Consider the following 17102-nt stretch of genomic DNA (forward strand, 5'->3'; position numbering starts at 1 on the left):
AGTTTTTCAATACTTGGTGCGATGGCAAGTGTTTTCGCCCATGAGCGGTAGGTCTCGGATTCGAGACTTGGAAGCAGCCTCTCCATAAATGGGGGTAAGGCTAGCCGACATTCACCTCTCCCAGACCCTGCGTAAAGCGGGAGCCTTGTGCACTGGGTACGACCGACAATCTTATTTCTATTTAAAAAATTAATTGTTTGAATGACAAGAAAGTCTCTAAAAATCTATAAGAATCTTTGATCAAAATCCATAAGAGTCCTTGAAAATTTATTTGAAAGTGGTAAGGATTCTAGAATCCTATCAAATCCATCACTTTGAAAAGTCTTTTAAAATCCTTCGAAATTCCTCATTTGACTACATCCCTACAAGTATTTGTTGGAATTGAATAAGTATTTGATAGATACATTTCTCTCAAATGTAATTAAAAGCGTTTTTTATTGCAAAGAACACTTTCGAGATCTATAAACAATCATAAGCAGACTCTTAGTACGATTTTCCAGTTCACCACATAGATTTTCAGTTTAGTTACGCGCTCTCTTTGAAACGTCTCAATTCATCCATAACCATCAACCTTATCATATTTTTGTTAATATTTTTTACTTGAATGGACAAAAATAACCTTTCAAATTGACGAAACATTTGGCAGATGTGTGACAAGAGAGGGCGAATTGGCGCGTTCGCAGAATCACGAGGGTCAAAACGAAATTCATCAAAAGTACAGGGGACGAATCATAGTAAGTTGTTAAATTAAGGGGTCAATTGTTAAAAATCCCCAACAAAATTATGGTCCTGTCAGTTCTGCAACTCCTGCCTGCAATGTACCTTTCCCATTATTCTGAGCAAAGTGGACGGTTCTGATTGGAAGCAGAAAAAGCAGAGAAAACCTACTCAGAACCACTCAACCAAACCAAATTAAAAGCAGTCAAACCCCAAGTTTTAAGAAAGTCAACAACTTGCAAACTTAAAATTTGGTGGATAATCAAAACAAACAATCACCAAATCAAATTTAGAAATCACCAAGAGGAGGAAAAAAAGACCAAGTCCTCTCTCTCTCTCTCTCTCTCTCTCTCTGTTATTTTATAGTGTTAGATGAAAGATTTAGGCTGTTTAGTTTTGGTCCCCACTGGCCTCTCACAACTGCTTCCAGTCCCCAAAAGTCCAGTCTTTGGCAAAGACCCATGATTTTTCTTTGGGGTTTGTGTATAATTTGACCACCAAAATCTTGGGGTTTCTTCATTTTCTCTACTTTTTGATCATCTCTCTTCCAAATTTCCAATATTTTCTTCAAAGCTTGAAACTTTGAGTGGAAAGGAGTGAGAGATGTTGGATTACTATGAGCAGCTTGCTTCCAGGCCTTCTTACCATGATTATCTCAAGGTTGTTGAGGCAGATATTCAGCATGCCAATATGCTGTGAGTACAACATTACAAGTTTACAACCCACTTTTTTTTTTTGGGTTTTGCTGATTATGTTTAATTTTGCAAATGGATTTGTGAAATGTGGGATACAGTTGGTTTCTGAATTTTTAGTGGTTTTATGTGTTCTGCATTTACTATTTGGAGGTTGAAATTTGATATCCAAAAGGGCCACCAGAGTGATGCTTTAGGCTTGAATTTCCATATGAGTTTTGGTTTTGATTTTGATTACTGTTTCTGTGTGTGTGTGTGTGTGTGAGAGAGAGAGAGAGAGAGAGAGAGAGAGAGAGCTGTGTTTTCGTTTCAGCAGAAGCTTTGGTACTAATATCCATATGGGTATGCATAGAATATCTAATGCCTATTGTTTCTGGTGCCATTGTTGTGTCATCTGAAATCGGATACATTGTCGTATTGAAACCCAGCTTGCAAACTTTAATCTAAATGTAAACAATAATCCATGCTTCTGAGAAAGTTTTCAATTTCTGTAATCTGTGCCTAATCTTTGGATATGCTGCTGGCTTTTTACTATTTATTTTCATTAGATTCTTGTTGCTGGTTAGAGTTGAAATAATGTTGGTGGTTGCCGAATATGGACAAGGGTGTGCACTTTGCAGAGTAGTTTTAAGGGCACACCATCAGTTTTTGTCCTTGATTACCTTACTTTTTGAATTTGGATTGCTGACTCTTAGGATGTTTCACCGAGTTAATAGACGGAGATATTTCATATTTTTTTGTGGTTGATCAAGTTAAGTGACTTTTGATGTTACTTGAATAAAAATGCAGGGCAGCTTCTATCCCCCGAAGCAAGGGTGGTACGGTTCTTCAAATGAAATTGGTTTACAATGACTTGGCACACATTTTCCTGTTTTTGCTTCAATGGATCGATTGCTCCTCTTCGTGTTTACTTTCAAGTTACTTAAATCTTTTCCACGTTATTGTTTATAAGGTTGGTTTCTTCCCTGCCTGCACATGTGTTTCTAAATTAAATTTACAGTTTAATCTTTTCCACGAATGGAATTCGAGTTTTTGAATGTTTCTGTGGTTGTTGGTTTCGTATTTCTCCAGGTACACTCAGATGGGAGATCAAATATCTCTTCATGTGGAAGGAAAGCTACCATCAGCGAATTCTACAGTACGTAAACTTCTACTCTTTTTTGTAGGCTGGTTCAGTATTGCTGCGCTTTGAAAAAAAACTGCTTCTGCTGTGCTGTGAGAATAAGCTCATTTTTGCTGTTTCATGTTTTCAGCTTATTTTCACCCAAAACTGTGAAAATAAGTTGTTTTTAAGTGTTTACCAAACACCTTTTTTAGCTCAACTTTTTTTTATACCCACTTTTTATAAAAGCACCTCAGTACCAAACCAGTACTTACTAGGCCTGGCAATTCCTGACACGACCCGATAACCCGACACGACACGACACGAAATTAACAGGTGTTCGGGTCGACACGATAACGAAACGGGTCGTTATCGGGTAACCCGATAAGTACCTGTTAAGATAACGGGTTTGTTCGGGTATACACGTGGGTAACACGATACACGATAAGTAGAATATTAATTTAATAATTTATAACCCTAAAAAAATACTATAATAATTATATATATATATATATATATATATTAATTTAACAATTTTATACCCCTAAAAACTATAATAATTATATATATATATATATTAAATTAACTATAATAATTATACCCAAACTATTAACTATAATAATTATATATATATATATTAAATTTTATACCCCTAAAAACTATAATAATTATACATACAAAATAAATAGATTTAAATCTACTTAATAAATAAATACATATACACACACACACACACCATTGAACTTCATGGGATACGAATTATACGAAACTAATTTCAACGATCCAACCGTCAAACATGTTTGTATATACTTCGAGATCGCATACGTCAAAAATTGCAAAAAAAAAACATTCAGAGACCAAGTAACGGGACAAAACTTTTCGACGGTTATAAACGAAAAATCACGATTTAACGGTCATTTTAACTCCGATTTTAATGATTTTTTACAACCACACTCCTTGACCCTATATGAATACAATGATTGAATTCGATCTTCAATTTAAAATATTTACACTAGTGGATACCACAAAATCTTATGTTATACTTAATAAAAGTATGAATAAACTCTTAAGTATTAGTGAATCTATTGTTTTGATGGGATACTCATTCTACAAAACTAGTTTCAATGATCCAACCGTCAAACATGTTTGTATATACTTCGAGATCGCATACGCCAAAAATTGCAAAAAAAAACTGTAGACATCGAAATTTCGGTAAATAAAGTTGACCGATAAATCAAAGTTTCAACGCTCATGTATTACATAAATTTTACACGTAGCGTGTGACTCAACGAAAATTGAAATGAGTTGGAAAAGTCATCAAATAGGACACGTGTCAACACCTGGCAGAAACGACTTATTTCATCTGGAATATTATATTCAAAATTAGGCCTTGGAAAATTCTATAAATACAAGCCCATTTCATTCATTTTGGAGAACCAATTGATATTACACCTTGAAGCTCTGAAGCTCTGAAGCTCTGAAACTCCGAAGCTCTCAAGCATCCAGGTTCCCGAAGAATCAAGAAAGTGTTCTTCGTTCTTCGTTCATCGTTCTTCCAAGATCAAGCCTCGACGGCCCTTGGATCAACAATCATCCACCTTCAAGATCAAGCCCCGACAGCCCTTGAAGAAAGCGTTCTTCGTTCTTCGTTCATCGTTCTTCCAAGATCAAGCCTCGACGGCCCTTGGATCAACAATCATCCACCTTCAAGATCAAGCCCCGACGGCCCTTGAAGAAAGCGTTCTTCGTTCTTCGTTCATCGTTCTTCCAAGATCAAGCCCCAACGGCCCTTTGGATCAACAATCATCCACCAATTCAAGATCAAGCCCCGACGGCCCTTGAAGAAAGCACCATCGTTCATCATCCGTTCATCCAAGATCAAGCCCCAACGGCCCTTTGGATCAACAACGTCGACAAATCCACACATCCAACCGTTCTTCAAGATCAAGCCCAAAAGCCCTTGAAGATCCGTTCATCACTGTTCTTCAAGATCAAGCCCAAAAGCCCTTGGAGATCCGTTCATCACTGTTCTTCAAAGATCAAGCCCAAAAGCCCTTGAAGATCCGCTCAAATCCACCTTCAAAGATCAAGCCCACGGCCCTTTGAAGAAACTTCCAACTGTTCATCCAAGATTAAGCCTCGACGGCCCTTGGATCAACGAAACACCCACCAATCAACACCTTACGGAGATCGAATCAGAGGATCAAATTTGAGAGAGATTGTAACCCAAAATCATCAAATACTTAATATTTGTTTGTGCGCGTCGTTTCTTGTCTCTTTCGTTTCAGGAATTTTCCGTGTTCACAAATTGGCACGCCCAGTGGGACGATCTCTGCCTCTCATCTCTTTCTCCGTTCAAGAAATTCAAGCACACTTCCAAAATTAATGGCATCAAGGAAGGCTCAAACTGTTCCCGCAACCGGTGCAAAGAACAAAAGCGTCCTCGTCGCAACTGGTGTCACTTTGGGCATCACGACTCGAAGCATGGCAAGAGCTACTTCTGCCGCCTCTTTCACCTCTGCATCAACTCTGCCAAGGGAACAAAAGCACCCAAGGCACGAGCCTTTGATCACCTTAGCCTCACTAAGGGCACCAAGGGGGGAAAGCCCAAGGAAACACTCCGAATCCATGCTCTCCGATGCCGATTCAAGCGACAGTTCAGCCATGCAAGTCATGACCATTGGAGCAACTTCAATCGATGAGCAGCTGGCTCAAATGAATGAAGCAATCGCAAGGCTAACCCGAACTGTGGAAGAAAAAGACTTGCAAATTGCAGCACTAGTCAACCGACTGGAGGCGCAGGACGGCGATAAACCCGACCCAGAAGATGATCCACTAAAGGGAGGAGCTGGCGGAGACGAAGAACCCCCGGTGAAGAAAATCGATGGGAAGCCGGAGCCAGACCAAGCAGCGGCACTCATGGGATCTCTTTCTATCCAGCAGCTGCAGGAGATGATCACCAACACCATCAAGGCACAGTACGAAGGGAGCTCACATACCTCCTTGATCTACTCGAAGCCCTATTCCAAGAAGATTGATGCCCTAAAAATGCCGAGGGGATATCAACCACCAAAGTTCATGCAATTTGATGGAAAGGGAAACCCGAAACAGCACGTTGCCCACTTCGTTGAAACTTGCAACAACGCAGGAACCGAAGGGGACTACCTCGCCAAGCAGTTTGTGCGCTCGCTAAAAGGAAACGCCTTTGAATGGTACACGGACCTAGAGCCTGAGTCCATCAACAGTTGGGAGCAATTGGAGCGGGAATTCCTCAACCGCTTCTACAGCACTCGCCGCACTGTGAGCATGCTAGAGCTAACAAGCACAAAGCAGTGGAAGGACGAACCAGTCATTGACTACATCAACAGATGGCGCACTTTAAGCCTCGACTGCAAAGACAGGCTCTCGGAAACCTCTTCAATCGAGATGTGCATCCAAGGCATGCAATGGGGTTTGCAATACATCCTTCAAGGCATTAAACCGCGGACCTTCGAGGAATTGGCCACTCGCGCCCATGACATGGAGTTGAGCATCGCCCATCATGGGAAGAAAGAACCGATCGCCGACTACAAGAACGACAAAGCTCTTGGGACAAAGGTGGAAAAGGCTGCATGGAAACCCACCAAGGAAGCGATGACGGTCAACACATCTCCCGTCAAAATATCCACACGAGGCAAGGCGATTCAAACCGAAGCTTTTCGTGATCAAGAGATGCGTAGACGCACTTTGAAGGAGCTTGAGGAAAAGATTTATCCATTCCCCGACTCTGATGTAGTTGCCATGCTGGATGACCTGTTGGACAAAAAGGTGATCAGTTTGCCTGAGTGCAGACGGCCGGAAGAGATGAATCGTACCGACAGTCCAAGGTACTGTAAATTCCACCGCTTCATCAGTCATCCGACAGAAAAATGTTTTGTGCTGAAAGATCTCATCATGAAGTTGGCTCAGAAAGGAATCATCGAGCTAGATCTGGACGATGTGGTGAAGTCAAACTATACCACCTTCACTTCTGGCTCTTCCGACTCAAAGTTTTCACCTCAACCGTTGGGGGCATCCTCCAAGACAAGCAAAGTTGAAGGATGGACTCAAGTCACTCCTAAGAAATTGCACAAGAAACATATGTCTCCTCCACAAGTCCGCCAATCGGAAAGGGGGCAAAGCAGCTCTTGTCAACCTTCAAAGCAACGTGAACGTGTTGAAGATGATGAAATTTCGACACATAGACTGTCCATCCCCATCACGATGCGCGACTTCTTGCCCGAAAACTTCTTCAAACACACGGTCAAAGCTCCTTGCTATGAAGATTGCGAGGAACGACTTTCTCAGATCGCTTGACGAACCAACCAATGCTCCTTGTTCGCACGAGCCTAAAACTGCACGAACCAAAGCTCCTGGTCTGCACGAGCATAAAAGGCAACACCAAAGCTCCTGGTCTGCACGAGCATAAAAGGCAACACCAACGCTCCTGGTCTGCACGAGCCTAAAAGGCGACAACCCAAAGCTCCTTGTCTGCACGAGCTGAAACTACAACACGGCACCAAATGCTCCTTGCCTGCACGAGCTGAAACTGCAACACGGCACCAAATGCTCTTTGTTCGCACGAGCCTAAAACTGCACGAACCAAAGCTCCTGGTCTGCACGAGCATAAAAGGCAACACCAAAGCTCCTGGTCTGCACGAGCCTAAAAGGCGACAACCCAAAGCTCCTTGTCTGCACGAGCTGAAACTGCAAACGGCACAAAAAAAAAGAAAATACCAAAAAAAAAATATATATATGTATGTATTTGAACTACGTTACGACTTGATCTCTTCTTTGGAGGGGTACGTAGGCAGCTTGAATATTCAATTTCGAGTTCAGTCACATCAAAATAAAAAAAAAAATGTTTTATTAAATAGAGTCAATTTTATTACAAAAAAAAAAAGAAGAAAAAAAATGAATACATATGTTATTATGTTTTTACAAATCCAAAAAAAAAAAAGAAAAAAAAAAAGAAAAAAAAAAGAAAAAAAAAAAAGGAACATATTCCTTATACATATATATATATATATGTATATATATGTATGTATGTATGTCCTCTATCTAGCAGCAATAAGCCCATCAAAAGGAGGTTGTCCAAGCCCAATCCTATTGTCCAAATCCAGCTCCAAGAAGAAGACCCAAGTTCACCTACTACAAATCCAAGCCCAAGCCTTCCTCCATTTCATAGAGTCCATACCAGATGAAGCTTTTGAAAATGGGTGTGCAGAGAGATTCGAAGCTCGACCTCCAGAACAACGCCATCTCCGGTGAAGTCCCTGACCTCTCAACCGCAATCTCCACCTTCTTTTCTTCGCACGGCCGCCATGAGCGAACTAAGCGGGTGCGAGCACCCGAGCAAGAAGCAAAAACTCGCGGGTCCGGATCCAGGATCAAGTCAGAAAGTTGTGGGCTAAATACAAGCAGCTTCCATAGATGATTAGCAAAATGTAGACGAGACCTAGCAGACGGCCAGAATGAGGCTTCTCAGCAGCAGGCACCACTAAACCCAAAGCCCAGCTACAAATCCGGGCCCGGCTTTCAAAACCCATCCTCACTCAGCTTCAAGCCTTCATCTCCACCAGTCTCTCCTGCTCATCGTCAACAGCTTCAAGACCAGGTCAGGCCCAGAACCACGGCCTCGATCTGCGCATTCTCCGCTACTCACGACCTTGGCGTTCGCTCCGTCACCATCCATGTCTCATGCACTCTCTCGGATCACCTGCGCCAGTATCTTAAAACTTTCGCCAATCTCCACCAAATCATTCTGGATTCCCAAAAGCGTCTTCGATTGCTACAGAGAATTGGACGAGGGAACGCCGTCGTTTTATGGCAGTGATGGTACTGATGAAGATGGGGCTGCATTCCGTGCTCACACCCTGCTCTGCTGCTGCCTTTGAATGTGATTATGAAGATGGTGCTTACATGCTGCTCTGCTGCTGCTGCATTCCGTGCTGATAAAGATGGGGAACGTCGTCACTCGTTGCTCTGCTGCTGCCTTTGAATGTGATTAACAAAACCAAAGTTTGTCAAGTCACACCTACTGGCCTCAAAGACGTCGCCACCTCTGAAAAAAAATTTGGACAGGAACTGGAGCTTGCTCTCTTCGCCCGCTTCGCTTCGATCATCCTGGATGACGACGCTTTGGTCCTGATCTCGATTCGCTGCAGAAACCTCTCATGCCTTAGTGCTCCTCGAACGCTGAAGTGCTCAAAGACGGCGTTCATGGCTTTTTGCGCAGAACATATACGAGCTGTTGTGGATACCGCAGAGCCGCTTCACGGAGAGTTCCTCGAGTGCAAAAATGGCATCAGTGTCGTTAACTCTTCATGTCTATCCAAACCACCGCACGATGGCCAAAAAAAAAAAAAAAAAAAAAAAAAAAAAAAAAAAAAACAATCAGAACCCGAACGGATTTCACCGGCGAACGTAGCCTTTCTCGGCGCTCTAGCTCCCGGCATTAACTGTCCAACATCGACGACGCTGAGATTTGTGTTTGTGATGTTGGCTGGAGCTTTGTAACGACAATTATGGCTCGGCCAAGGCATGTGCATGAACGCAACAAGCTACGGCGTTGTTCGATTGTCGCGGTGCTTACAACAGCGGCGGAGAATATGAACATAGCAACAGATACAAGACCGGCAGATGCTGCAGTAGAAGAGAAGATAGTGGGTCATCCCTTGCCTCTAGCTGTATCTTCATGACGCTGTCTCTGCGTTTGCAGCCGTGCTGACAATTGTCGGGGCTACATCCGGATGCGCGGCGGTAGGGAGCAAGCTGAGCTCCAAGTAGTACGGAGCGCACATAGTGCTAAAGGCGCTGACGGCAATTCCAAGGGTCGTTGGAGATGCTGGTGTTCACGAGCGCCTCCTCCTGCAAATCTCCCGTCCCGTCCGCCCTCATCCACTTCAAGCTCGAGTCCCTCAAGCTCCACGTCATCACCTTCCTCGAGGAGTTCTCCGACCAGCAGCCCCAAAACGCCGGCGTTATCACCTCTTCCGTCCAAGCTTCACGGCTATGCTTCTCCCGCTGCTCCAGCTTCTGTGCATCCTTGCCGTCTCAGCCGCAACGACCTCAGCCCTTGCCTTCCTCCATGCTATTCCCCATCCATATATATATACATATATATAAATACATATATATATATATATATATATATACATACACATGTATGCCAGAAGAATAAAGAAGGGATGGTGGAGTCTTTGGTGCTCTGGCACCATGTGAAAAAATGGAATCTTGATTCATCATGGCACCATGTGTGAGTGCCACCGAAAAAAAAAAATATATATATATATATATATATATAAATAAAAAAAAGGAGAAGGAATGCCTCGGGCACCGTAGGAAAGTATAATAAAAAAAAAGGAAATCTGGATTGATCTGGCACCATACCTAAAAATAAAAAAATAAAAAAAATAATAAAGAATAAAAAAAAGGGAAAGCAAGTAGGAAGGTGGGATGGTGCGGATTGCACCATGTAAATATACATATACATGTATGTACATAATATATGTATGTATATAGCAAAAAAAAAAAAAAAAATGCATTGAGAAAAAATAAAGTCCATTTTATTTATTTTTCTGGGAATTTTTACATAAAATTGCATTCTACATACCAAAAAAAAAAATTTACAAATGTGCAAACAAACGGGAGGGAGTCTTTATTGCTCAGGTGGTGTCTCAGTACTCGGTGGAGCTCTAGGAAAAAGAGGCGCTGGAGGTTGACTGTTTGAAGCCTCACCACTCGGCGGAACTCCAGGAAGAAGAGGAGCCAAAGGTTGATCATTCGGAGCTTCACTACGCGGTACAACCCCAGAAGACGAAGGCAAATGTTGTTGGAACAAACCCACAAACCTCCGATGATCAAGTAAAATCTGACCATCAGATTCCTGCATCTGGTCAATTTTCCTCTTCATGTTTGTGGCATAGTTGTGTGCGAGCTTGTGCAACTGTTTATTCTCATGCTTGAGCCCTCTGATCTCCTGTTTGAGACTCATCACTTCAGCCGCCAACGATTCAACTTGACGGGTTCGAGCAAATAGGCGTTGGGCCATGTTGGACACAGAACCCGCACACTGCACACTAAGAGCCAGGGACTCCTTAACAGCCAACTCATCAGACCGCCTGGAAAGTAGTCTGTTATCTTTGGGAGTGACAAGGTTCCGGGCCACCACCGCAGCGGTCATATCATTCTTCATCACCGAATCCCCAACAGTAAGAGGACCAGTAGGGGATATGAAGGATGGGCGCCATATGTTATCTGGAGAAGACGGGACTACCTCTTCACCAAGGTTCAAATCAAAACGACGGTCGGAGGGTCCAGACATTTTCAAAGTGTTGAAGGAAGAAGAGATCGGACAAATCAAGATCTTAGAAGTACAAGAAAAGGAGTTTCTGCAAGCGAAAATTCAAGTGTGTTTTGAAACGAACTGCGTGCCTCTATAAAAATCAGCACTCAACGGGATTTCGGAGATCGAAGGGGCAAGCTCAGAATTCGAAGACGCCAATTCAAAAATCGAAGAGGCAAGCTCAGAAATCGGAGAGGCATCTTGCTTTTCCAGACGCGTCAGCACCAATCACACGCAAACTCAGCTTTGCGAAAATCGCGGGCAATTTGTCGAAACGCCGATCCCAGATATCGAAGAGGCGCCAGTCTTTTTCAGCCACGTCAGCACCTATCACACGCAAACTCAGCTTTGCGGAAATCACGGGTAATTTGTTGAAGCACCGATCCCAGTTATCGAAAAGGCGCCAGTCTTTTTCAGCCTCGTCAACACCTGTCACATGCACACTCAGCTTGGCGGAAATTACGGACAATTTGTTGAAGATTTATGATAAAGAAGAAAGCACGTGAAGCCATATAGATCAATCACGCATTGGTTGCCGACACGAGCGAAAGAATAGTACTTCTACATGTATCAAAGAACTTCCTATAATTGTCTACCTTCGCCTTCCATAGCAAGGCAGACATACAGAGCCTTTCTTCATCTCCAAAAAAAAAAAATGCTTTCCCAACGAAGCCTCTCGAGTCATTCAATGTTCCTTATTCCTTGGGGTACCTCTGCAAGCCAATGACTCCAAAGCAAAAGTATCTCATATCACCAGGGTAGAAAGCAAGAGTATCTCATATCATGCGTTCTCCCTGTCCTTTCCTTTGTCCTTGTTCTTACCTACAAAGACAAGGATAAAGAAAACAATATGCCGGAACTTCCACTCAAACTCGGGTAAGGAACCGACTGCTTGGAACCCTTCCCTGATTGCCTACCTAGCACTGCTCTCGAGTACTCGTTTCGCACTGCTGCTGTACTTTCAAAGAAGCTGCCACATCTGCCTGAAGAACAGATAAGGCAAGTGAAAATGATACCTTGCAGCATGTGGAGACAAGGTGCAGAAGGAACAAGCAGAGAAGAATGCGGTCTGCACGGTCAACTCAGCAGAAGGAGTCCGAACTGAGGAACTCAAGAAGCTGCCATATCTGCCTGAAGAAACAAGCAGAGAAGAATGCAGCATGCACAATCAACTCAGCAGAAAGAGTCCGAGATGAAGAACTCGAGAAGATGTCGCATCTGCCTGAGGACGATGAACTTGTTTTGACCCTCAAATTCTTGGGTCGACTTACTAGGCGTTGTGGGCTGCACGTGCCGATTCACCACCCTTGAATCGAATCCTTAAAGATCAAGTCACCAACTGGAAGAAGAGTTCATCAATCTTGAAGATCATACCGTTGACCAAACTGCTCAGGTGTGAATTAGAAAGATTGAACAAAGAAACAGGTTGTCACCTTTACCTCGTGCCTGCTTGCCATGTGTCCGAGTCAACCTTCAAGAATCAAGCCTCAACGGCCCTTGAAGAAATTTCAAACAACAATTCAAGATCAAGCTTCAACGGCCCTTGAAGAAATCTCAAGCCCAATTCAAGATCAAGCCTCAATGGCCCTTGAAGAAATTTCCATCCCAATTCAAGATCAAGCCCCAACGGCTCTTGGATCGACATCTACAATAAGGGACTTCAAAACACATCTCCTACACATGACAAGCACATGTATACGACGCGCCTTGAAGTGGGGGCATTTGTAGACATCGAAATTTCGGTAAATAAAGTTGACCGATAAATCAAAGTTTCAACGCTCATGTATTACATAAATTTTACACGTAGCGTGTGACTCAACGAAAATTGAAATGAGTTGGAAAAGTCATCAAATAGGACACGTGTCAACACCTGGCAGAAACGACTTATTTCATCTGGAATATTATATTCAAAATTAGGCCTTGGAAAATTCTATAAATACAAGCCCATTTCATTCATTTTGGAGAACCAATTGATATTACACCTTGAAGCTCTGAAGCTCTGAAGCTCTGAAACTCCGAAGCTCTCAAGCATCCAGGTTCCCGAAGAATCAAGAAAGTGTTCTTCGTTCTTCGTTCATCGTTCTTCCAAGATCAAGCCTCGACGGCCCTTGGATCAACAATCATCCACCTTCAAGATCAAGCCCCGACAGCCCTTGAAGAAAGCGTTCTTCGTTCTTCGTTCATCGTTCTTCCAAGATCAAGCCTCGACGGCCCTTGGATCAACAATCATCCACCTTCAAGATCAAGCCCCGACGGCCCTTGAAGAAAGCGTTCTTCGTTCTTCGTTCATCGTTCTTCCAAGATCAAGCCCCAACGGCCCTTTGGATCAACAATCATCCACCAATTCAAGATCAAGCCCCGACGGCCCTTGAAGAAAGCACCATCGTTCATCATCCGTTCATCCAAGATCAAGCCCCAACGGCCCTTTGGATCAACAACGTCGACAAATCCACACATCCAACCGTTCTTCAAGATCAAGCCCAAAAGCCCTTGAAGATCCGTTCATCACTGTTCTTCAAGATCAAGCCCAAAAGCCCTTGGAGATCCGTTCATCACTGTTCTTCAAAGATCAAGCCCAAAAGCCCTTGAAGATCCGCTCAAATCCACCTTCAAAGATCAAGCCCACGGCCCTTTGAAGAAACTTCCAACTGTTCATCCAAGATTAAGCCTCGACGGCCCTTGGATCAACGAAACACCCACCAATCAACACCTTACGGAGATCGAATCAGAGGATCAAATTTGAGAGAGATTGTAACCCAAAATCATCAAATACTTAATATTTGTTTGTGCGCGTCGTTTCTTGTCTCTTTCGTTTCAGGAATTTTCCGTGTTCACAAAAACATTCAGAGATCAAGTAACGGGACAAAAGTTTTCGACGGTTATAAACGAAAAATCACGATTTAACGGTTATTTTAACTCCGATTTTGATGATTTTTGACAACTACACTCTTTGACCCTATATGAATACAAGTAATGAATTCGATCTTCAATTTAAAATATTTACACTAGTGGATACCACAAAATCTTATGTTATGCTTAATAAAAGTATGAATAAACTATTAAGTATTAGAGAATCTATTGTTTTGATGGGATACTCATTCTACGAAACTAGTTTCAAAGATCCAACCGTCAAACATGTTTGTATATATTTCGAGATCGCATACGTCAAAAATTACAAAAAACAAACATTCAGAGATCAATTAACGGGACAAAACTTTTCGACGGTTATAAAAAGAAAAATCACGATTTAACGGTCATTTTAACTCTGATTTTGATGATTTTTTGCAGCTAAACTCCTTGACCTTATATGAATACAATGATTGAATTCGATCTTCAATTTAAAATATTTACACTAGTGGATACCACAAAATCTTATGTTATACTTAATAAAAGTATGAATAAACTATTAAGTATTAGTGAATCTATTGTTTTGATGGGATACTCATTCTACGAAACTAGTTTCAAAGATCCAACCGTCAAACATGTTTGTGTATACTTCGAGATCGCATACGTCAAAAATTACAAAAAACAAACATTCAGAGATCAATTAACGGGACAAAACTTTTCGACGGTTATAAAAAGAAAAATCACGATTTAACGGTCATTTTAACTCTAATTTTGATGATTTTTTGCAGCTACACTCCTTGACCTTATATGAATACAATGATTGAATTGGATCTTCAATTTAAAATATTTACACTAGTGGATACCACAAAATCTTATATTATACTTAATAAAAGTATGAATAAACTATTAAGTATTAGTAAATCTATTGTTTTGATGGGATACTCATTCTACGAAACTAGTTTCAAAGATCCAACCGTCAAACATGTTTGTATATACTTCGAGATCGCATACGTCAAAAATTACAAAAAACAAACATTCAGAAGTTTTCGACGGTTATAAACGAAAAATCATGATTTAACGCTCATTTTAACTCCGATTTTGATGATTTTTTACAACTACACTCCTTGACCCTATATGAATACAATGATTGAATTCGATCTTCAATTTAAAATATTTACACTAGTGGATACCACAAAATCTTATGTTATACTTAATAAAAGTATGAATAAACTCTTAAATATTAGTGAATCTATTGTTTTGATGGGATACTCATTCTACGAAACTAGTTTCAATGATCCAACCATCAAACATGTTTGTATATATTTCGAGATCGCATACGCCAAAAATTGCAAAAAACAAACATTCAGAGAGCAAGTAACGGGACAAAACTTTTCGACGGTTATAAACGAAAAATCACGATTTAACGGTTAATTTAACTCCGATTTTGATGATTTTTTACAACTACACTCCTTGACCTTATATGAATACAATGATTGAATTCGATCTTCAATTTAAAATATTTACACTAGTGGATACCACAAAATCTTATGTTTATACTTAATAAAAGTATAGTATAGTACTATTGTTTTATTTTTTTTCATAATTATTTTGGTAAACTTCTCATAATTTGAATGATTTTTAATGTTTGGTTTTTCTATGCTTAGTTTATGCAGAAGAGGGTTATGACGTGGAAAACCTTACTGAAAACATCATCAACATAACTCTTGAAGGCAATAGATCAAGCCAAAGTTCCAATGCAATTTCATGATGATCGATGTAAATCGAGGATTTTGTAAATTGAGGTTTAAACTTTTGAGAAAGATTTCACAACCTTGAAAACAAAAACTGTTTCATTTTGCATATCCTTGCACATTTAAAATTTGTAATAGATTAGTAGTGTATGTATTATTTTTTTATTAGGCTCTTATTTTCGAGTGTAGATGTAGTACTTAAACAACAAATGTATTTTAATGTTTTGAAGTAATATTTATGTGGCAATGTGTGGTATGTGCAAATTTAAGAAAAAAAAAATATTTTTCTTAACGGGTCATAACGGGTCATAACGGGTCGGGTCACTTTACCTGTTGGGTAAAGTGACACGACCTGTTAAGGACCCGTTAAGATAACGGGTGTGGCACGACACGACCCGTTAAGATAACAGGTGTTACACGAAAACGACACGAACACGACTGACACGACCCGTTTGCCAGGCCTAGTACTTAGTTTAACATATGTTTAAGAATGTGATTTGAACCTTATATTGAGAATGGATATTTGCACATGTTTTACTGAAAACCTCAAAGTGAGTCCATCTGGTGCATAACTTAACTTTAGGATTTCGAACATTAATGACTAATTCTTTAAATGAATCTCATTTGTCCTGCTGTAATTCCAATTTTAAGGACGCGTTTCATTCTGGTCTGCTTTTGAATTTCAAAACACATTAAACTTGGTGTATGTTTGCGGTATTTAGCAGTGTTGTTTCTGCAATTCATCATTATTCACGTCTTCTCCAACCTAAAACTGCAGATGTTATATTACCGTCCCTTCAGCGTCTCCACGGTGATTCATTGGAGATAGATCTCACCCAAGAGGAATCTCTAGAGATGGCTGCTAGAAAAAGATACAACGATAAGATAAAGCTTTTGGATGTGGACTTGGAGAGAGAAGATGAATGTGGCATCTGCTTGGTACCTTGCACCAAAATGGTTTTGCCGAACTGCTGCCATGCCATGTGCATTAATTGCTACCGTGAATGGTATGAATATACGTAGTTCTTCCCTAATTTCCAAAAACATTTGTTCTTCCTTTTCTCACTTTAGTTTCATCCGGTGTTATGCTGTTTCCATATCACTTTAGTCTCATCCGGTGTTATGCTGTTTCCATATGACGATGATGGGGTCGTCATTTATAAACCATTGTCACATCTTTGCATCTTTGTATATTACAGGAACACAAGATCAGAATCTTGCCCTTTTTGCCGGGGAAGTATAAAAAGAGTAAACTCAGGGGACCTGTGGGTTCTGACCTGCGGTAGCGATGTGGTTGACACTCAAACCGTGTTGAAGGAAGATATCTTGCGGTTCTACCTTTTTATCAACAGACTACCCAAAGATCTCCCAGACGCTCTGTTCTTAATGTACTACGAGTACTTAATTTGATCAAACGTACTAGAAAAATGGTGTAATGAGAGAGGCAATTGCCAACCATCACATGTACAGAGTCCGGCGAGGTTTTCACATCGAAATTTCTTTTCCACTTCAAGCTGTGCAAATAATGTACATGCTTTGTGTAAGAGACAGAAATATATATATATATATATATATATATATATCAGAAGAGTCACCTCTTTTCTCATTTTGATTTTCTGATGGAAGGC

General features: G+C 41.0%; 1 protein-coding gene across 1 annotated transcript; it reads left to right on the plus strand.

Annotated features, from left to right (window-relative positions):
• Nucleotides 1–990: 990 nt before the first annotated feature.
• LOC103424701 (E3 ubiquitin-protein ligase AIRP2-like) lies at nucleotides 991–17080 on the plus strand. The gene is made up of 5 exons (XM_008362797.4): nucleotides 991–1412; nucleotides 2199–2361; nucleotides 2481–2547; nucleotides 16253–16481; nucleotides 16674–17080. The coding sequence occupies exons 1-5, from the start codon at nucleotides 1321–1323 to the stop codon at nucleotides 16882–16884; spliced, it is 762 nt and encodes a 253-aa protein (XP_008361019.3). The 5' UTR covers nucleotides 991–1320; the 3' UTR covers nucleotides 16885–17080.
• The last annotated feature ends 22 nt before the right edge of the window (nucleotides 17081–17102 follow it).

Source organism: Malus domestica, chromosome 06 (assembly GCF_042453785.1).
Source record: "Malus domestica chromosome 06, GDT2T_hap1".
NCBI classification, from domain to species: Eukaryota; Viridiplantae; Streptophyta; class Magnoliopsida; order Rosales; family Rosaceae; genus Malus; species Malus domestica.